Genomic DNA, 23,525 nt, shown 5'->3' with positions numbered 1-23,525 from the left:
GTGTTATTAAAAAATTACACTAGAAAAGTTATTTTTACCTGTAATTGTCCACCTTTCAATAATAATAATAATAACCTTGAAATAATTTGTAAAAGTTCGTTTAATGATTGAGGAGGAACTGATGAGACAGATGATAACTAAAGTTGGAGTAGAAGTTTATGAATTGATAAATCTATTAAATAAATACAGATAATTTACGTGACATTGATAATTATCAGAAGTAATTTATTAAATTATTCGTTTTCGGTTTCCTCTTATTATCGTTATTTTGTAACAGTTTATATAAACAATTACGATTAAAGAGATAATTAATGTCATACAAATAACAACTATAATTAAGAAAGACTTCCATGAATTAAAAAATGTATACCAGCATAGATATAGTTAATTGTTTTAATTATATCGATACATTCAATACTTACTTATAATTTCGCTGCTATTTCTTCGTAATTTGGACTTTCGTTTTAAAGTACCAAATATATAAATATTTATATATAATTTCATGAAGTAATGTACCATATATAAAATGCCACATACGGCATCTAAATTTATGTGCAATAAATGATGTACATGTTGTGATATAATTGTATTTTTTTACCTAAAATGGTAATGCTTAATGTTATTAAAGGATATTATAATAAAAGATTTAGCATTTTAATATCAATAAGACATTACGTTTGCAGAAAGACTCTAGCAGTGATTATTACTGAAAATTTCTTATGCATTCATAGATGTTGAGATATACTATGCTGTAGCAATTATTTGTCTCTACTTTACAATTTCAAACATAGAAAATGAAGCCGTACATCGACCGTTGCTTACGATTTGGATTTCCAGTTCCTATTTATAAAAGCTCTAATTGTCAGGTTGGAAATTGGCAAATGGTGATTTCGAAATATTTCCCAAGCCGTTCACGTTCTTGCGCCAAACGAGATTGCGTCGTTAACCTATCGATTGGCGAGTCGTAGATTCCTTCAACTCCCACCCACACAGACAGAGCAGCGGCGATATAGATACGATTGCAGTAAATGTATGAGATAGCGCTGACGTTTTATTTTCTGCGCGCTTATAGTTGATCAAGGCTCAATTCAAACGGGATAGCTTTCGTCCATGATTTTTCGCGAATCTGTGTCTGGAATTTGTTATGGATAGAATTTCTTGTCAGCGAAGATATTTTTCTTTTATTTTTATGTTTCTGATAGGCTTGAGAGAGATTAATATTCTACTTGAAAAACAATTTCTTACGAATATTGACATACGTGATAATAACAATATCAACAATTCATTAATCTCAGATTGGTGTAAATAATTGTGAAAGAAATTCTACCAAGATCGATAGAATTTTTATCAAGAAAAGAAATTATTACTGGGTTATCAAAAGCAAATGTTTTTGCAATATTGTTAGAACAAATAATAAACGGAGCATGATAAAGACAACTTCTAATGTTTTATCAAGAAAAGTAATTCCTCACGAGAATATCATTTTTACCCACAAAGAAAGGTAGATCAAACTTTCATCTACGCGCACATGCATCAAATGGAGCAAGAATCGAATGCAACGATTCTACGGAGAATAAAGTACGCATGATCTCTCATCGTTCTATCAAAGTGAAGGCGCAAGGGTGATTTTGAAAAAAAAGAGAGGGTTGCTTTTCTCAGGCGCGCGTGAAGATAGATGCGCGAATGGAATGGAGTCGCGCGTTCGTTCGGTGAATTTTCCACGCGATTTCTTTCCCTCGAGCCTACCTTAGCAGCACCCATCAATGTTTACCGTCCTTCTTCCTCCTCCTCTTCTTCTTCTTTTCTCGGTGCATTTCCTCCAGCAGGCACAAATGGAGGCGCAGAAAAAGGTAGATAAGGACAGCGGCCGAGCTTCTGACGGAGCGTCAGTGTGCGCGAGAGAGGAACGTGAAAAAATTTGTTAAAGATAGATTTGTCCTCGTCGTCGCACCGCGCAGCGTAATAACCGCGCCACCCCGCCGACGTTCCTTTGCCTTATCTGAATTGCTAATGTTTTTTCTTTGTTTGTTCAGGGGCTGCCTATTGTCGGGGCTATTGTACCTTCGCGAATAAAAGCTAAGTTTGATAAAAGGAATAAATGCAGTTATTTGATTACCGAAGAGCCTCGGCCTTTCTTCTTATCTATTTTAAGTTTGTTAAATGTTATTTAGCGAAGTCATTTTAATTATGCGAAATTTAGAAAGTATCCCAGCTAAAGTTTAATGCAATTCTGCAATGTGTGCCAAGCGCTTGAATTTACGTGATCTACATAACCGATGGTAACTTTAATTATCGCTGTAATGCAAGCAATTAATTAAATTTATAAATGTGCACGTAATTTTTAATTTTGGTCATTATTTCGCACGGTTTAATCGACTTTTCAAATACTCATAATTGTGCAACGCATTTTAAAAATGTTGGTCGACAAGCGTGATCGTTTCGTAAACGTAAATATATAGTTTCATCGTAGGGATGCTCAGATGACTGGGACGAATTTAACTCTCGAAAGAGTCTGTATTCAATCTTCAGCGCTGACGAAATTAAATTAAAAAAAAAATGAAACTTGCAAATGCAAAGAACCATCCTCGACAACAAAACACTTTTCTTCCTTCTTTTTTCTTCTCACTTCGTTTCAAAAGCTATAGGCGCACGCATCCATCCCCTGAAGCTATTACATTTCCTTCCTCTCTCCGTGTTATTACTTCGTGCTGCTCTCGCAGGGGAGTCTCGGCAGCACACAGCATATATATATATATATTACACACACTGGGTGAGAGAGAGAAAGAGAGAGAGCTACGGACCGATATGCGGCAGACGTCTTTCCATTATGGCATTCCAATACTTATTGTGGCTGGCACGCGCGAAATTCATTCATTCTCTCTCTCTCGCCTCTTCTTCTTTCACGTCGTATAACCCCTCCGACGACGCGATGTGTTGTCGATGGGTTCATTAGAGCTGCCATTTGTCGCGTTACGGACAAGCCGTCTGCCTGCGATATTTCGATTCTTCGTCTTCCTTTCAGTCTGATTCTTTCTTCTTTCTCTTTCCCCTCGTTTTGATCGTGCAACAGTTTGTTATTACGAATAAATGTGGCGAATCGATGAGTTCATTATCCGATTAATGACTTCTTTTTTATTATCATTACCTATACGTTCGTTTAGAACGCTGCAGAGGTACACTGGGTATTTGCGTGCATTAGCTTAGTTTCCTACATAGTCATGAGAAGCGTGCAAATAATCTCCTACACTACTTTGACGTGCAGTTGAAAGTGGAATCCGAACTACCAAGAGTCACTATAACAAGCATATGAAAATTTCATTTCTGAAAACGTTCACGTGCCTGGGTCTGAAACCCGACGACCTCGTGTACAGATGCCTGAACACTTACCCACTGAGCCACCGCGACTCCCCGCTATACTCCCTAATATATTACTACCGACATTCTTTGGTAAATGGATAATCACGTCGTCTGGCTAATGAAGATTATTACTACGGAACATCTTTCTTCTCCGTGATTAGCTATTCTCATTTTTATGTGTTTGTTCAATTTTCACATTAAATTCTTATTATAAAGAAATCAATATAAATATTACAGACGATTATTTTTACACAACAGTACATTGCAAATTTAACATGAAATTTTTAACTTCATCTTATTCATAAAATTACGATGTAGATATTTCCCAATAAGGGCAATGGAATTTTCGTTTAGAAAAATGAATTTTTGTTAGAAAAACTATCCCTTGGTACAATTTTTCGAGAAATAAAAAATCTTTTTTGTTTTTCGCGTCTCCATCCATCAGTGCTCATCGCGGCCAGTGCCGAAAGAACGAGCGAGAGAGCAGCTAGTCAAAACTTTTTCTTGAAACTCATCGACGGCCATCAAGTTTCCACGACAAAAGCCGCACACCAACGACGACGACGACAGTGTCATTAGCATCGCCACGGGCGCGGTGATTGATCGCCAATAGAGATACGCCATCATATGCGTTCTCTCGTCCATAGGTTATTAACATGTGCGATCGACTTGACATGTTCCTTCCTGTTCCTATATATATTATACATGGAGCTGCCTGTGTGATTATGATTTTTCGATATTCAAATTTACGGCGCGAGCCTTTGCATGGGGCGTTTCTCGTCGAATTCAGCTGAAATAAACGAGTGCGACAAATCATTTCAACGATTTTTCACGGAATGATTTTTCACCCAAAGGTGCGATGACAGGGAGGATGTGGAAGGTATATAATATAAAAAGGTGTCCGTGTCCGATACACATAGCTGGCCGCGCATAGTAGCTGTGTAATTCCTGATAAGCCATAATAATACTGAGAAAGAGCTGCTCCTCTTGGTCGATGCAGTGCAACACACGTGCAGAAGCGAAAGTCAGCAAAAAAAGTTAAAGGAGCCAATATATGCTTCTCTCTCCGCCGTTCCACTTAATCTACCATTAATTTCACATTTTCCCAGAAAATGTATTATTTCTTTTAGGTATACTTCAGTATGATTAGCGCTACCGTTAAAAAATTCAGCACGTTCACTTTACTCTTACGCCTTAGTGAGAGAAGCCTTGAGCCCACTTATCATTTTCTACACAGACTTCTTTTCATTTCCACGAAGTACATCTCCATAAAAGTTTGAAAGAGAGGCGAGGCTAACACAAGCTCAATTTCAAGGGATGAATCGAATAAAACTGCTAAGAAATTGATTAAAGAAAAATGACCGGAAAAAGTCAGTCATCGACATCAAACTAACGTAAAATAGAGAAAGAGACGGAGAGAGAGGCCGCGTAATCCGACAAAAAGCCGCATCATGAAATAGAAATGCACATCAGGCGTAGTATGGAAAGCCGGTGTATGCCTTTTACATAGCCTCTTTCGTAAAGAGAGAGAGAAAGTATCATTTGAGGGGAGACCTCTTACTCCCGGTTTTTCCTTCTTTACCCTCAAATGGCCCCTAATTACAATTACATTTAATTTGCCGCGGATCTTATTCACCGCGGCTACTCTGTTGCATATTCATGTCCACCGCCAGTTAAATATTATTTCTACAGACACCAACTACACGAAAGATGGGAATGGAAGGTAGAAAAAGAGATGCTCTTTTGCCAGAGCTTTACTTTAGTATTTGTTTTACGTTGTTCGTCATTCGTTATTCCGTTCGATTGATGGGAGTTGAAGGATCGATTGTACTTGAACAAGCACTTCTTGTTCAATGATAATCTAATTTATTTATAAGATTGGTGCTGATAATATTCGCTCTGTAAATAGGTAAATAAATATGGTTACATTTAATGGCTTGATGAATAATTTATTCCTTCGTTAATGTGAACTTATTATCCATCTTATCTATAAAATACGGCACTCAGCAGGCGTAAATGAAAAATTGTAATTTACGAATATACAAACAACTAAAAAAACACATTAATATCTGAAAGCAACGTCAACGTAAAAATATATGAGCGAAGCATCTCTAAGTCGCAATATAAAACACCGACTAAATGTATATACTTTTCCTGGCCTTATTGCGCTGCGCACTTGAGTGAGCTTCGGTTGCTCATGGGATATCGCGGAAAAACAACAGAGAGTGAGCGCGAGCTTGAGAAAAATCCCCAAGGGTAATTAGCGCGGACGGAGGCATTAAGAATACAGGGCCAATTTCGCAAGGTCATTTTTCACGCTAATCTGCGGTCGCCACCGCCACCGCCGCCGCTGCGACGTAGCGTTTGCCGTGAGAAACGATCCGAGTGTCGCCCGAAGGACGTCAGTCTTTTTCCTCTCCCCCAAGATAAAAATGCACCGATATAATTGACGCGCGAGAGTGTGCGTGTGTAATGCTTCCGATATAGATGAAGGTGAATCAGGTTTGTGGAGTTTTAAGGGTCGAATGCACTTCGTAGAATGTTTATTACTAAGTATTGAGATTTCTATAACGATCGCTGCTGGTTTGTCCACCGATTAATGTATAGAAGGAATATTGAATTATTTCAGATTTATATCAATTGACATTTTTATGTGTATCAGTACTGAATCCGGATACTTCTGTTATTCAAATAAAACAGACGACGTCCGCTTGCTACTTTCGCACAACTGTGATGTATGTTATAGTAGATCGGTAATTATAGTATTTATTTACAAATACTCTATATTTCAATTTATCATTCCTACATTGATGCTTATTTAAACTACTTGTAGTATTTTAGAAAAAAATATTCAACAAGTAAAAGAACAAATTAAATCTAATGAAAATTTGATTCCAATTGAAAAATTTTACAAAAAACATTTTGCAATCATGTACCAAAAATTAACTTGACGTCCAATTGTTCTCTTTCGAGACACAAGCTGTGTTACTCTGATTTAATTATATATTGAATAATTATTGAATCATAGTACGTTTGTGAAATCTCATTCAAATTGTTCATGTATAGTAGTGTGAATTTTTGTTATGAATTTAATGCAGACATTGACCGCTATGGGGTTGAAGGCAATTTAAACATCGAAGTAAATTAGATACACTAAATCGATGAATATGCGAGACTAATTCATAAATTCTGTATATTACAGTCCATCATTTGACAACAGTCACGATGTTGCAGTTTTGAATTTTCGACTACTGTAGCGGAATTCAATCGACATTATGGTTAAAGTACAGCAATTGAAGTAAAATGAATAAAAAAACACATAAATGTGAAGTAAATGTAAATATCATTAAGCATCGAAAATTAACTGTAGGCGTGAATTTGTTAAATTTTAGCATGCCTTTTATTTTTATTAAAAAAACATTTTCCCTAGAGAGACTCACGGCGTAATACCCACTTTAAGACGCGAACACGTTCGGCGCAGAGGGATTCTCTCTCTTTTTTTCCATCGAGTTGCAAGCGGCGCGGCGTGGCGTATCACTCGAAACTAAAAACACTTTGCTCGCAGAGAACAATATCTGAAAAATAAACAAACTGCTGTAGCATGTAAAAAGTTTATAAAACAGCGCTCTCTCTCTCTCTCTCTCTCTCGACGTATCGGAGATGCGCAAAGTCGATAAAAGGTTGGAAGAGAGTTTTCGCTGTGCTTCTTTCAAAACAACCGCTTTCCACGTCATGGAGAGAGAAAGAGAGAGGAAGGGAAAAAGAAGATCTTTTTGATGGCTTTATACAATACTCTCTAGCAAAAAGTAGCGTGCGCGTGTGTATTTGGAGCTTATAACTTTACCGTGAAAGCGTAATCTTTCAGGTTCAAAAAAGGGAAGCTTATAGTTTCCTTTTCCTACGTGTTACAGCTTTCGTCGAATGTAATGTTCACAATCGGAGAGCTGAGAAAACACACACAACCGCAATTACAACTTTCCAAAACTCCGTAAGACCCTCGAAATGGAGGGATTATCATCACAACGAAGTTGACGCAGGGATAAAAAAAAAGAAACGAAGAAAAAACACGATAGCCTGATCAGAAATTAGAAGCGACCATAGCGCGAGCGTTAATCTCGTCTAACTTCAAAATCGATCGCCAGTCTCTCTCTCTCTCCCGCACGCAACTTCGGCGAAAAGTTTACGCTCGCTCGCGCTGGCAGAAGCTTGAACTGGAGGGCTGGTAATTTAAGGTCGCCCGCTGCCGCTAGGCAACCCGATTATTCGGTATATCGTTCACGCAGTCTCTAATCGAATGGAGCGTATTTCAATTAAGCTACGTCAATCACGAGAGAGAGAGAGAGAGAGAGAGAGAGAGAGAGAGAGAGAGCTAAACTTTCGTCGATCGTCCATAATAATTTTGACGTTGCGCGAACGCAGAGAGAGAGAGAGAGAGAGAGAGACAGAGACAGACCGACAGACAGAAGCTGTTTTTTGCGTTCACTAAAAGTAATTACGCCACTTTCGGGTGAGTATAGAGAATAGAGGTTCACCATTAATTTTCGCTTGCGAACACCCACGTTTGGCTATTGAGGAGTCATTAAGCGCTCAAGTACACACGATTACCGCAGAATCGAAACCACCATCCATCGGCTATACACACACACACACACACACACACACACATACACACACACACGGGTACACATATATTCGCAATATCTCTTGGTAGACTCGTGGAATATCGTGGTATTCTATTTGGCTACAAGTCTTGCGAACTAACGTGTATGTTCCATCGAGCTAAATGGCGGTCGATCGTCAAGTTATTTTGAAGTTCTCCACGTCGTATATGCCGCTGCTGTTAGTACGCAGCTCGCTCGCTCTCGCGTATTATACTAAACTTCTATAACAATTATGAGATGGGAAAACTTTCCGCTGTTTCGTGGTTTTTCAACTAAAGCCCGCCTCTGCGCCATGCTACACCAAAACTTTGGGATTATCACGTCAAAACGGGAAAACTCTTGTGATATAGCTTTATTGATGACTTATGATATATTATAATACCTGCAAAGCAAATATATCACTATACTTTTTATTGATCGAAAAACCGCAGGCATATGCCAGAATTGTATAATTTAATTGGAAAATATATAATACGATTGATTCAAAACCTATCTTTGGTAAGCAAAAAAAATCTACAAAAAAAAATTATTTATATCGTCATTATTATTGTAGTTCAAAAAATACGAAATAAATCCATGCTATCATTGCATTTAATAATATGATAAAAATTAAGAAAATAATATAATTGCCCAAGCGAAAAATCTAACCAAGATTTCCAATAATTTTTATAAATCATATATACCAATTATCGGTTCCTATAATTTTATTAATGTTTCAATTTGAAATTTATTACAACTAGAAGGACATCATTTAACGTCAATGTATCTTCTAAAATGAAAAAGCTACAAATATTATTCTCAGTGAATAATCAATGTTGACAGATTATTTTTCTATGATAATTTGATAAAAAATATAATCTCCCCAGTGAGGAATCGAACCCCGGTCTCGATTAAATTAGTTGGGTGCACATACCACTATACTACCGGGGATCGGTACGAAGATTTGAAGTATAATTTCTTTTAAGCTAAAATAAGTTTGCATATTTTTGACGTTACAACAAATTTAAGTTAATACATTCATATAGTTATCCTTTCCTATTATATTTTTATGTTTCTGCTTGTTATTAGTTCAAAAATGTTATACAAATATTTTAATGACATTATATATTCTAACACGAAAAAGTTAAGAAAAATGATCTTAAAAAAGAATCGACGTTGACTCTTTACTTTTTAAAACATTATTTAACTACACTTACAAAAAAACTTTTGAATGTTAATAGATCAAATTTAAGACCGACCGTCGATAAACAAAAATCTTACAACAACAAAATTTTTTACTGCGTCGTGATAACATCTCATATGGAAATCCAGCGTTTACGGCATTTACTTTATAATAAACAATATGAAGACAATTAAAATAAAAAATATTATAATCTCCCCAGCGAGGAATCGAACCTCGGTCTCCCACAATACAAGAATTAGTTGGGTGCACTTACCACTATGCTACCGGGAATCGGTACGAAGATTTGAAGTATAGTTTGTTTTAAGGTAAAACAAGCTAGCATATTTTTGACGTTACAGGGATTTTGATTTAATACATTCATACAGCTGTTCATTCCTATTAATTTTTGTAGTTTTAGCTTCATATTTATTAGAAATAATATTATTGTGCACATGTTTTAACGACAATTACGTATATTGTAAAATGAAAATATTACAAAAATATTCTGAATGAAGAATTGACGTTAAGTCTTTTGTTTTGAAAACATCATTAAGCTATATTCCCAAAGAAATCTACGAATATTGACAGGTTAGATTCAAGACCGACCGTCGGTAAGAAATAAAACGCTAATCGAATATTATTAACTGCGTCATTGTTATCATAGCTAAAAAGGAAATATCAAATTTATACAAGAAAAATTATTATTCCAATTTACAATAGTGCGATGAACATTATGTCAAATAAAATTCTACTGCAAAAGTTTTGTAAATGTTAAAAATCAATAAACCAAAGACAAAACTAAAAAACTAATAAAATATAACAAAGATTGCCATGCAAAAGGTATAATTAATAATAAAATCAAAAAGAAAGTGTTACTATAGATATTGGTAACATTTATGTATTAAAATATTTGTGTTTTGTATTAAATTTGTATTGAATTCATGTAACGAACAAAGTCCGTTTCTAAACCGCGTCAAGGCTAGAATTAATAAATTCCATAATTCAGTAAGAGTTTTGTAATTAGAACATTTTTTTTAAACTTAAAATTCTCAAGATTAATGAAACCGAATATAAGGTTTTTGAATAATGAAAAATTGTTGAAATAGTCATATTCCATTTATATTATCGATCATCTCGTCCGACCACAAACGACTAAAAAATTAAAAAATATTTTAAAATAGGTGAAAATTATAAATCTATCGGCACATTCGTCCAAAAGATACAAGCCCTCTCTCCCATTCTTCTGCAACACAGAGACTGCAGAGAGTAGTGAGAGTATAGCATCAGGTTCTCGTCGCGATCGCCACGGATAATCCGGATTTGTAAGCGATCGATCGGGCACGAATAACACGAGCGCCTGCTTATCTACTTTTCTCTCTCTCTCTCTCTCTCACTCACTCACTGTTACACCGATAGGACCGAGCACGCGGGCCGTTCAATTACAGTGATGCTCCAAGCTTGCGTTTTCCGGCTGCTTGATAAGCTTCCAGTAACGCGGCAAATGCGCTCTCTTACTATAGAGTAGAGGGTGCAGGACATAGTTGCAACCTTGTTCCTATGCATGGCAGTGCTACCTTGATTACGTTGTCTTGTTGAAAAATGAGAAAATGCTGCCGTTTGTATGATATTTTGCTTTTATAATTTCGTTAAGAACCAGTTAATAAGGATTGGCTTTGTTAATACATTGAAAAATCCAAATCACTAGCGTTATTAGTAAGCATATTTCTGTCGTAATACAATAAAAACATACTTTTCAAATCAACGACAACGTGACATTCAGTCGTCAATGTTGCTTCGTTTGCACACTGGAGAGTCTTCTCCAAGCTGCAACCCTCGTCATGCTCTGGCATTTTTGTCGATCGCACCTCCACTCGACGCTCCCCTAGAAACAACTTTCTCTTCCTCTTTTCTTCTATTTTTTTTTGTTTTCTTTTCTCTTTTTTTCTGCTGGGCTTCTCGAAGATGCAACCACTTCATTTTCGACACGGCGCATGCTTCCATTTATTCCGCGTCGACGGCAATGTTTACCTTAAGTATGCACTTTGAACGCTGATGTCGTTGTTTTGTGATTATGGAGGGTAAATTTTATCTGGGTGATTCCATTATTGTCGTGCTCCTTTACGCTAAAGAGGAAGGGCTTATAAGGAACGTCGTTAATTATTTCATGCAATTTGCTTTGGAGATGCTGTGACCGTGGTGATTATGAAATGCAATTAGTTGCTTTTAATTATTTTGAGGCTATGGTAATGATAGTAATTAAATTAATCCATTCATTATATATATTTTTTCTATTACTAGTAATTGTGTCAATACTTAATCAATTCCGTTATAAAATTACTTCATTTTTTACTATCACTGTACCTGTGCATAATATAGCGTAACCACACATGAAACACGCTAAAGACGAGTAATGGAACTAATCATAAAATTTAGTCATGATTCACCACGAAATATACAATATCTTCTTGTAATATAACACATTATCTATATGAAAACGACAATCCCTCTATGATCAAAGGTATCATCTAGTAAGAAAATATTTTATACTAGCTTTTTATGAAGGAATAACTTTTAAGAATAATATCAAGATGTATATTTGTCTATACTGTATTAATTAGAATGGTTAATTTTTTTTAATTTAATTTTTTTGCTAAGGCTCATTTCTAAGTAGCTCCAATAATTCACTCGATTACAAAAATACAGAAATAAATAACAAATCATTTGCAAGCATTACAATCTCAAAGCTATTTTCCCGAAGTAGTACACCATCGAATGAAAAAGTTGCCTTAAAATGATATAACAAAAGGAAAAGAATAGCATGCAAAACAGAACGGCCCTAAGGAAAGAGCAGCGCAAAAGTAGAGCAGGCCAGGTCGCAGGTACAAACATGACGCATTCACCGACACAACGCAGCGGAGAGGCACAGTTTCGCAAACATTTAGCGCACGTCCGTTCTATAAAGTTCGTACACGGGGTGCTCGAGCGGGAGTATTCTCTAGGTTGCGAACGCGTCGCGTGCCTCCAAGCGGCGGCAGCTATAGGCACGGCGACGACGCGCCGCGACGGAGGAAAGCACGCAGAGAATGGCGCAAAGTTTTTCCACGCGAATGAAAGATAAATAGTGCTGCGCGTATGGGGACGCAACTGTATAGCACGCACCCCGAGGCGCGATGGCCTCTTTCTCTCTTTTTTTTTTTTTTCCTTCCACTTTTTCTTTCGACCGAGCGAGCTTGTGTTTTTCAAGAATACGTCTCGTTTTCGTTACACGCGAGATATCGGATGATACTGCAAATCGACTGCGGATCCGTTTAAGAGCCAAACAACGTGTTCGTTGTAAGTGGCAACTTTGCAAAATAACAAGCCCTCTCTGTCTCTCCCCTGCAGCCGGGTTATACGTGCGGGTCTTCCGGTAGACTGGGCAAGCTTAATAGCCGTAGGTCTGCAAAACGGCCAGCCATCCATACGTAAAGCGATTACATCGGCGGGAGAAATTAATAATAAGATATTCCTTTTTGCGTCCTTCTCCGCTCTTGGAGCGTAATGGCTGCGAAAGGGCTTGCTTAATCCGCTTTCCCGCGCCACTAGCAAGGAAAACGCCAAACTCTCTCTCTCTCTCTCGTAGCCCCTGGCTCTTCTTTAAGATTTATCCTGAGCTTGCAGCGAGCCCGTGCTAACGTATTACGTTTTGCCTTTTGCGCTTGCCATTATATATGCCAGTGGATTTGGCGATCGCAATCGATTAATGTACGCGGCAACAGGCGAGACTCCGATGCAATTTTTTATTTTGAGAAAATACGAAATTACCTTTTTATTTTCAAAATACTACATCATTCAGCAGTAATTGTAATTTCTAATAACCATGAATGGAAGAAAATGCTTCGTAGATGAATATTTGTCGTTTAATAACGACCGAATTTACATAAAACATGGTCAAGTGTAATAACACCGCAAACTGCTCAGTGCCGATACCGGCAAACCCAAGCCAACCTGTCGAACAGCAACGTAGCTCGCAAATTTGTAACTAAATATAGCTCGCCACAGCTCGTCGATTGGCAAGTTTAAGGTGCGAGATCCGCGTCAGGATATAAAAACAAGCACGATAAAGTACTGCTCGCACAAACACGCGGTAGTATTGCGTTGTTCGGCGCGGCGGGGAGGGGGAGGGCGAGAACAAAAGTAACGTATGGCGAGCCGAGAGCGGAGCGAATGGGCAGCGTCGGTGTTATGGGCCGTGAGGTGGTTACGGGAACGGCGATCGTTACGCGGATACGTGCTCCGCCTGGCTCGCCTCGTTTGCGATCTCTCTCGCAAGCGCGAATTTGCGCGCCGATCTTATCCCATCTCTTTCTCGCTTTTGTTGCAGCTACCTACTCGCCGGCGCTTTCTCAATTTTGATACTCGGTTAATCTCGTTAGGCGCCACCTTCTTCCCCGCGTTCGTACCGGCATTACGGTCAACTCGACTCGGCGCACGCCAATTAACGCTCTTCGTTCCGCCGACGAGGACAAGGAAACGCAAAGCGAGAAGCGACACGGCGATCGTGCGCGCGCCCGAGGCAATTTATCATATCGGCATTCCCAATTAGGGAATTATCAATAATTTAGCGGCAGAGCGCGGCGCGACACGGAAAAATAATCGATGCGCGCGAGGCAGCTTTCGACAAAGCGAATCGCGCACCGATCATCTCTCGCGCGTACGCGCGCGAAGCCGAAGGACGCTGATTACGACGATTTTATTATTCGAGTTTGCGAACGAGCGAGAGTGGGAAAATTCGGCGTTTCCATTAAAGCATGCAAATTTATCGAGGTGGCGCGTTGAATTTGAAAAGAGATAAATTATGCGGTGTATTCCCTCCTACCCCTATCCCTCTTCATCGCTCTCTCTCTCTCTCTTTCTCTCTCTCTCTGGCTGGACGCCACTCTCTCCTTTCGTTCTCGGCCTGCGAGTGCCACTGTTATTTATGATGCTTATTGTCCGCGTACCATAAATTGTCTCAGTATTTACCGGGACGAGTGTGTGTCACTTTCAAGCGGACCTTAAAAATCTAGGACACTTGTGTGTTCGGCTAATTGGTAATTACGCAGAGAGGCATCCAACACGACCGACCAAATATAATAATTATTATTAATACAATATTCAAGCCATTTAATGTTATCAAATCATGTCGGATTTGAACTACCTTCGATCACATTATGTTACTCTCTAATTCTCTTTTAGGAGAGATTCATTGTTGTATAATGACGGTCAATCTCAAAATTAATAAAGGATCTTATTAAAATCATTTTAATGGTACACGACAGGATCCATTTAATTCATTGAATAATCAGACGCGATCCTCCATCTGATTATAATTTAATAATATTTAACTTTGGAAAATCTAATTACTTGGTGTACATACAAATTTGTCCTGAAAATTTCATTAGAACATAACAAGCGGCCGCACTAATAACCTCGCCTAAAGCATCTAACAAACAAAAATTAATAACCCAGGACGAGCTTATTATCGATCGTTAATTTTATTTCGTGTATATATACACACTCGAGTCTTTAATGCGCGAACAATAATCCGAGCGCGGGTACGAGAGGACGCGTGTGTATATATATATATATATATATACATATATATATATGTATCAAGGGGATCTCAAATAAGAGAGGAAGAGAGGCGAAGCTTACGCTCGATAATGAAATGTACACAAGCGCGCACTTGCCACGCTTTCTACTAGCGAATCATATTATGATCCGTGATTTTTTTCTTCGTTTAGTTACTTTGCGTAAATATTTTTACTCACCTACGAAGATAATTTTTTTTCAAGCTATTTGTGAGATAGAAAAATATTTACGAATTTAGAAGAGATTTGATAGGTGATTTTGTTCGTTAGTCCGAGTAGTTGCAATTTTTTAATAATCGAAATGAAAATATTTACAAAAAATGGGAAAACAATTAATGAATATTTCGTACTAATTAACAGATAGATATATAAACATTGAGTTTTTTTATTGGAAGATTTTCCATTGCGTCCGGAGATCACCGATAGCTCCTATGGTTCTCCAGTCCTCCTCACCGTGATTTCTGTGATCTGTAACATGCAAAACACACGTGGATGGTGAAAAGCAGAAAAACCCATAAAACAATGTCAAATGTGTATATTTATACCTGAACTTCTGGTCGCGTGCCCAAAGCATAGATAAGCGCATCGGCAATGTCAGTTGGATCAAGGGCCGGTATTTTATCAAATAAATCCTTCAACGCCTCGCAGTGTTTCGATATCTCAGTTTTTACGAGGCCTGGACTAATGCTCTGCGTGAGAATAAAAAACACACGACACTTATTGGCTGCTTCGCGATCAAATGCACGTTGAAATAAAAGTGAATCGATCGCGCGTGACAAATATTATTTGTCTTGTGAAAAAGGAAGCGAGCTTTTAGTCGTTGCACGTTGTTTGTTTCCATTTATGGTTTCGTTATTTATGAATCTTGAGATCGTGGTAATACGCGCAAAGGACGACCGTTTCGATAATTTCGATAATGCTGCAATCAACTGAAACAATTTGCAAGAACATGATTACGAAAGCACTTAAGTAATACATGTTCTGAGATTATTTTGTTTACAGCAATGTTACAATCATCCATTGATTAAGATTATTTATAAATTGTTATTTGTTTGGAGCCTAATGCAGCATCGCGATATAACTATAAATATTAAAAATCTAGTAAGTAATGAAAAACCAGCATTCGAGTTGAAAATGAAAAAAATGTTCTTCAATGAGTAATTTGTTGAATAGCTAAACAAACATTTCGAATCAACTCACGGTAATCCTAATAGGTGCCCCAGTCAGCTTGATCTCACGTCTGATGCTGTGCGTCATCGCTACAGTCGCATGCTTGCAAGCGGGATACAGGCTATAGCCATTGGCACCTTTCTTGTCCGACAGCGGTGTTTCGGGTATCTCGTGACCCAGTACACTTATATAATTTTCAACAAATGTCACGACCGCAAACATAATATAACCCAAACGCATACGATAGCTGTTATTTGCTTTCTTACCTATTGATGTTGAATATGTGACCTTCGCCGCCGTTTTTACGCATCAATTTGACGGCCTCAGCTGTGCAGCTTGCCATAGCGAGCACATTAATATTTAACAGTCGTTCAAGCGATGCTCTGTCGCTCTCTGAAAATGCAAAGATGAAAATATATGCGAGACTGCGTACGTGGTTTTAATTGAATACAGCTGTCTCTGTGCGTTTGCAGAACGGAGGCGATGCTTTTTTTTTCTTTCTGCTTGGATGGTTTTTACAAGTTATTCGCGAGATAGAAAAATATTTTATTCTTAGTAGAGACATATTGCGCATAAATATGCCAAGGATAAAGTTTATCCGTGCGAACACAAATGTTTTTTTTTTTCTATAATTCATTAATGTCACTCGACGACTTTTCATTTCTGCTTTGCGTCAATCTAAATGGAGCGTTAGAACGGATGCTACGTTTGACATGCGGAATTTCGTTGAGTAATTCTTGTTTGTGAAATCGCGCGTCTACTCGGAAAATTGTAAATATAGTTTCATGACTATATAACTGATAACCATCGACGTACTTTGGAGATCAAAGTCAATTGGTCATGACCGTATTAGAACAAAAAGCTGACCGAAGCAGAATAACTTGAGAAGCAATTTTGATGTTCCAATCCAGCTGTGCATTATACGAAACTTGACAAATGTAATCAGTTGGATGATCCACCACTCTGCTCGTGTAAATTGATGCGATAGGCGATCAATTCCATATAACTTATCGGGGAATTAGCAAGCAGCATGTATCTATTTGCTGCACATTCGCGTGTCAGCCTTGACGTATGCACATCTATACAAATTTAATAAAGCCAGTAGCAGCGATATTATATAGGTTTGCGCGAGACACACGTGTTTGGGCGCGCGTATCGTGAATATGCTTGTGCGTCCGCTAGCATTCTCGAACATCAAAGCTCTTCTCTGTTTCCAAGTATATTCGCCGATAGAGACGGCGCGTCTCTGTTAGTTTGTAATTACACGTGTCTGCGCCTCCGCCCGCGCCGCGTCGACTCTACCGACGCGCAAGCACACACGCAGACAATTAAAACTCACCGATAATTGGAGTGTAGCTGATAACTCCGACGTCGTTCACTAAAACATGGACAGTGCCAAGTTTCTCCACGATCCACTCGAACGCCGCGGCGACGTCGCTCTCGTCGGCAACGTCGCATTTCAGCGCATAGAACAAGTTGCCGCACTTGCCGTTCTCCATTAACTCCAGCCGCTTCTTGGCCTTTTCTAGCAGCCGATCGATTTGAATGTCCAAGCCGACCACTTGCACATTTTCATCGAGCAGGCGCTGACTTATCGCCGCGCCGATTCCACTCGCCGCACCCGTCACCACGGCCACCTTGCCCTGCCAGCGTTCCATCGGCTCCTCGACGCTCCTGATGCGCGTGTCAGCGCGCTGATTGTCAGTGCTCGACTGCGAGACCAACTCGTCATTCACACTACAAGTGAGGATATTAATAGTTATTCGTTCGTTGGTGGAATTGGAGGGACTTCTGTTATCACAGCCAATTGCGAGCTTCATTACTGACCATACAACTCTTTTTACTCGTATAACTGTATATTTGACGTTCAGTAGTTTTGGCTATAGCTTCCTTGAAGAGACTACGAATTAGTAACCTTGTTCATTGCATTTTTTTTCACGTCGAAGTTGTGGATATGCAAATTGGATCACATCGAACGACTGTTCAACAATGAATCTGTTATCATTAGCAAGGAGATGTTTATGCGTTTTATTATCAAAATAAAGATGAGCAGCTATCAAGAATGATCCAGTGAAAAACGAATATATAGAGAGTTGAAGCACGAAGATAGGTAGTAGGTAAAAGAAGAAAAAGTGCTTGCGCTAGCCGGACGTAAAAGGAATATATATCCGCGAGGATTAAGGGTCTGATCTGTTTGGTTGCATTGCAGTCTCCCTTTCTATCCCCCTCAAATTGCTCGGGCCTTTCGCTTTTCTTTCTTTTTCTACGCGTTATAACGTGACTTCCGAGGATATTCTGACTGACGCGCATTAAGTAACAGCCGCTCTTTTCTTTCGCTGCTTTGTTACACGAAGCTTTTCGTCTGGCTTCCTGCGGAGATTATGCTGAGTTTTCGAAATGTTCGCGTGGAAAGCTTGATGGAGCTATTTCGTTCGTCCGCTCTCCTTCCATACATTTTCTTTTTCTTCTTTTAATGAGCGAATTAATGGTGTTGCTTGATCGATCGAATACCAAGTTCACTTTGCTCGTTAGCCACGGAATCGCGGCTGTACGGTCCTGCGTCTGCGTTTCGGCTCTCCGGTTTTCGCTTACGCGCATCGCCCAACCGAAATGTTTACGTCGCGCGCCATTTTTACACGTCGCAAGTGCAGGGCAAAGCGCAAGTCGACGCTCGAGTCGAGAATGCGGGGAAAATTCAAGAAAGGAAACAAAAAAAAAAAGGGCAACGATGTAAACTCGAAGCACTCTGCTTTCTATCGCTTCAATTCTCGTATAACGACAAAGCGCGCGCAACGACGCCGAGGGAAAAAAAAATAATAAAACAAAGCCCAAGCGAAACATCGCAAGTGCAAGAAGGTCCATTTTCCAAACTCGAATCGGCCCTCGGCCAATGAAAGGCCGCCGGCGATAAACATTTTTTTTTCCGTCCTATTCTTTCCGCGTCGTTGCTGCAGTTTTCAAGGATTTCCGGAGAGCTATTTTTTAGCGCGCGCGGCGGGGGAAACTTTTTCATTCGCCCGATAAACGCTCTCTCTTTCTCTCGCAGCGCGCTAGAACTTTTTTATCTGCTCGTACACGGGACATTTAATGATTGCCGCGGGGGCTGCCGCAAATTGGCCGCATTACGTCTCCATGCTACCTTCGCGAATTAGCGCGGCTCTTCTCACCTTCTCTCCACACTATTTGTTTTTTTTTTGTCTCAACGGGACCGAACGGCATTATTGCACTCGCGACTCATGGATTCGTTTTAGCCATACGCTTGGATGAACGCGGCATTCAAACGCGCGTTGTATATTTTACGCGCAGAGCTGTTAAAGAGTATGTATTGGGGATTAAATAACGTTTGATTGCGATGAAATTAACGCACTCGAGCGTACATTTCAAACCAACACCAAATTGGGTATTTTGATTTAAGAGAGATCAATACTGATGATTAAATGCGCATCATGGGATTCGTTCGGACGTTAATTAATATTATTTTTTTTTGTAAAGGTAATTGCTTTGCGAATGTGCTCTGAACATTGATTTTTAAATAATCAATATGCTTTCTGGATGACAATACAGAGTAACCGCAAAGACTAATTTTTCACAAACATGTTTTTATTATAAAACAAATTTTGTAATCTCTAAAAAGCAAAAATGTTTAAATCCATAAAACCACCGTTTGGAAAAGCGTCAATAATATTTTTATCGGGAACACACTCTTGAACTGGCAATCGATAATCCCAGCGTAAAAATCGTTATAAAACATCTCTGTTTATGTCCGTCAAAAGTTCATAGCACGTGCTCAAGAATACAATTAACGAGTTTTGGAGAAGAGCTCTCGGCGAACTAAAAAAAAAATAGCTTCGATTTTTATGGATCCCGCGCTGCTGAAAATGGCTGCAGACTTATCACAACGCCGTCAGCGCGTGAAAATCCGGGAGTTTTTATTCTCTCAAAAAACTTTACCGCGGCGGTGGAGTATACTCGTGAAAATTCATCTTTCGCTCGTCAAAAGGACGCCACATCTGTCAGAAACTTGAATGGATGATCGTAAAAGTCACTCGTGGACCGTAGAACGTACGACGAATCATTGACGAAGTGTGTAAAACCTGACACTTGAATACGGAATTTCAGTGCTTTCAACATTTCTTGTAAACGATTTTACACCTTTGTCAACATCAGCAGGCGATGAGTTGTACTTTTCTTCAAAGTCAACAACATTTAAAAACACAATCATATATAAATAGTAGCCTTAACGCTTTTGTAAGAAAGAAAATAAGGTTCACCGACAATCAATAAAAAGTCAAATCATCCAAAAGTTTCAAAATATAATTTAAAAGAACAGACAATCATAGGCATTTTGACTCGGCAACAGTTTGACAATAACTGGATTCAGAAATGCATTTTCTCGTAAACACTTTCGTTTTCAGTTATGTGTTACTAAGTTATATAAGATCAAAATATAAAAATTAATAATTTTATTCCGTGACATAAAATATAAACGAAAGTATAACTTGAATTTATTAAAGAAGCAACAGAATTAGATTAAAATTCACAAGACCTCACTTCAGCCTATCGACTACAATGATATCACAACCGCCAGATAAGCAAAATAGTTATAACAGCAAGCAATCAAAAGTCAGTATACTATAAAAGTTCCGTCAGATAATCACCGATCCATTGCGTTGGTGAACAAGGCCTACGCGCACAAACATAGAAAGGGTAGAAAATTTGGAATTCAACTCAGAGAGGTGCCAAACGGTTCGACGGCGCGCGAAAGAGAGGCTGACAAACGCGATGTTTACGCGGCAAATAGCCGTTCGATCACACACACACACACACACACACCAACTCTTTCAAGCCCCGCGCGCGCTTTGCTGACTTGCGCTAGCACGTTGTAGCGCGGGAATTGCGAATCACGAGCTTTCCACCACTACTGCGGTCAATCATTGCTTTCTCTGTGTGGCTGTGTTTCTTTTTTTCTTCGCTCTCTCACTCTTTTCTACCTCCACTTTGGCTTCCCCTTTATACAGTGGGATCAAATAGGAACACCCGTGTGAGACTGTGTGCGATTTCTTTATTATGTGATTGTTCTGCTTTATTTTCGGGAAAAGAGCTTTTCCGCCTGTTCCTTTGACGTAACGTTGTTTGATGTTCTCGTTTTTTTTTTTACTTTTGCAAGCTTCTCCAATGGAACTGTTTGCTCATGTGTACGTCATGAAATTGTGAAATAGCAAAGTTTATTGAGAAAAAGGTAAAGTGTGGAGTCTATTTGAAGGTGTGCAGCTTGCGAAGTTGATGTTGAATTGATCGAAAAAAGACTTTAAATTGGAAATTTTATAATTTATTATCAATCGTTTGAGAATTGTCCTAATTGTTTTTGAAAAATTAAAACTTAAAAATAAACTAACAAGTTTCGATAACTTATGTATTGAATTATAATTACATGCTTATACAATAGTACATTATATTTTTCAATGTTTCAAAGAAATTATTCGACAAATATTTTTACATATATTATTATAAAAATATTGTTACTATTTAATTAACGTTGCCTATTTAATTAATTACTATTTAATTAACGAAGATTACGTTGTAGCAGTTGATACGTTTTAGCAGTTGATACGTTGTAAAAAATGATTTCTTATATTCTGTGCCTGAAAAATTTGTAAAACAAATTATTTATTATTCTGACAGTCGGACATGAACTGTACTTGAAATTAAAAAGTAGGAAGTAAGCCAATTCAACTAATTTTTGTGAAAATACTCGTAATTTTATATAAATATAATTTTTTCACAGATTCAACAGCATAGTTTAAAGAAACGTATGCAAATAAAAAGCTTCATTTCGTTAAAAATAGAGGAAACTAGATAAAAAAGAAGAGAAACTTCTAGGTGATAGTGTGTACTAGAAATCGCTGGTATTAGACAAGGAAATTGATGAGGATAGGAAATGAACAAAAAGCCAAAACACAAATCCATCACAATTAGAAGTAGAGCAGCTCTCTGTCCATTATCCCTCAGCACGTGTCACAATAAAATCTCGCGTTGATTGCAGAACCTCCTCCATTGCTAGCCCCCCTGCTGCCGCGCGAGGCTATTGATCGTCCAGAAGTCAGAGGTAACGGCAATTCGGCGCTGCTGGAAGGAAGTTTTAATTAGCCCTTTCCCGAGAGAGAGAGCATCGCGCCGTGCTTTACCGACGTTGACAAACGGCAGTTTGTCGCATTTCTCGTGAAATTAAGGCCACATCGTCGCTAAGACTGAAACGAATGATGAATGCATATTCGATTTGGACTTTTAGGCCCTCGAAGAAAGACTTATTTATCTTATCGCGCTCGTGTGGTTTCATTCTTTTTTTTACGGCGTGGCGATTATCCGTCGGCGGTTTACAAAAAATTACTCCCGATGCCACGAGCCTTTTCTCTTTAATCCTTTCGTGATGGCGAGCTCTTTTCTTCATTTTTTTTATCTTCCCTTCTTTTCCGCGATAGTAATGGGGCTAAAAAGGAGGCTGGAAGGGGGTCCGCCTCGACTGTTTGTCTTTTTGCCGTGTTTGTACGGCTGTGCACTTGACAATTTTATGGTTGGGAATACTTTTGTCGAGTGGTTTAAGAGTTCTGGACTAGCTGCCGTTGGGGCTTGGAAAACTGTTTTTTTTTTAATGTGATACGTGTTGTTTTTTCTCTACCACGAGGAGAGGCTTTTTTTGTTCGTCTCTCTGATATGTTCTTTAGCAAAGAAAAACGTTTGGATTCGGTTTAGAATGCTATCCAAATAAAGAAATGAATAAACAATGGCTTTCTGAATGAATGTTCTCGCAAGTGAAATGAGACAGCCAGTAGGTAAGTAAGCAACATTTTCACGAACGTTGTATATCTGATTGACCAGGCGTTCAAGAATTAAGTCATTATAAATATTTTTAAGGAATTTTTTATGTAATTAACAATATAAAATGTTCGCGTATCATTCAAATATATTTGAAGAGCCGTAAGTAAGCATGTTATAATAACGTAAATAATTTTTATATTCTACATTACTGATCATCCTGAATAATCTAGCAAACCTGATGCATCATTTTTAATAAAAATTCTAATGCACATTTTTAATAAAAAAATCAACATAAACGAACCATCAGACGTTTCAGCAATCGCAATACCAGTCGTTCTAGAAGTTTTATTTATCGACGCACTAGATGACTCAGGATCTGCAGATTACATCATCGTTCAAGCTGCAGCAGGTATTTGTAATCTTATATGCTTGGCATGACAATATCTTTGATAGCATAGTAGTAATTGCACCTAACTTTTGATTGAATTAGAATACCTAGATAATTATTTCGTCTTTTAAATTTAATACGTTGTTTGTGTCACTTGCTATTGAAAAACGTGAACTTTTATGGTTTTTATTCGATCTAAATTGCTATTTATGTGTATTGGCACGATAATTTCATCAAATCCATTTTTATTTGGAAAGGCCAGCTAAATCAGAAAATAAAAATAAAAATCGATTAAACGCAATTTTCATGAAATATTTAAAAAGTTTTTTTGAAATAATCTGTAAATATTCATTAAGTAA

General features: G+C 38.3%; 1 protein-coding gene across 1 annotated transcript; it reads right to left on the bottom strand.

Moving 5' to 3' along the window:
- Nucleotides 1–15,062: 15,062 nt before the first annotated feature.
- LOC131672185 (farnesol dehydrogenase-like) lies at nucleotides 15,063–17,698 on the bottom strand. Its single transcript, XM_058949245.1, has 5 exons — nucleotides 17,302–17,698; nucleotides 16,229–16,355; nucleotides 15,993–16,146; nucleotides 15,338–15,481; nucleotides 15,063–15,260 (listed from the first exon to the last, which is right to left on the bottom strand). Exons 1-5 carry the CDS (start codon nucleotides 17,618–17,620, stop codon nucleotides 15,222–15,224), a joined length of 783 nt encoding a protein of 260 aa, XP_058805228.1. The 5' UTR covers nucleotides 17,621–17,698; the 3' UTR covers nucleotides 15,063–15,221.
- Between the last annotated feature and the right edge of the window lie 5,827 nt (nucleotides 17,699–23,525).

This window comes from Phymastichus coffea, unplaced genomic scaffold (assembly GCF_024137745.1).
Source record: "Phymastichus coffea isolate CEN01 unplaced genomic scaffold, Cenicafe_Pcof_1.1 PCOF00145, whole genome shotgun sequence".
NCBI classification, from domain to species: Eukaryota; Metazoa; Arthropoda; class Insecta; order Hymenoptera; family Eulophidae; genus Phymastichus; species Phymastichus coffea.
The sequence above is the reverse complement of the archived record's forward strand: the minus strand, read 5'-3'. Positions and strand labels throughout refer to the sequence as shown.

Coding starts and splice junctions, on each gene's coding strand:
- LOC131672185 (XM_058949245.1), bottom strand. CDS start 17,620: ATGGAACGCTGGCAGGGCAAGGTGGCCGTGGTGACGGGTGCGGCGAGT. Junction 16,356..17,301: donor CAGCTACACTCCAATTATCG/GTGAGTTTTAAT, acceptor TTGCATTTTCAG/AGAGCGACAGAGCATCGCTT. Junction 15,482..15,992: donor GGGCACCTATTAGGATTACC/GTGAGTTGATTC, acceptor ATTCTCACGCAG/AGCATTAGTCCAGGCCTCGT.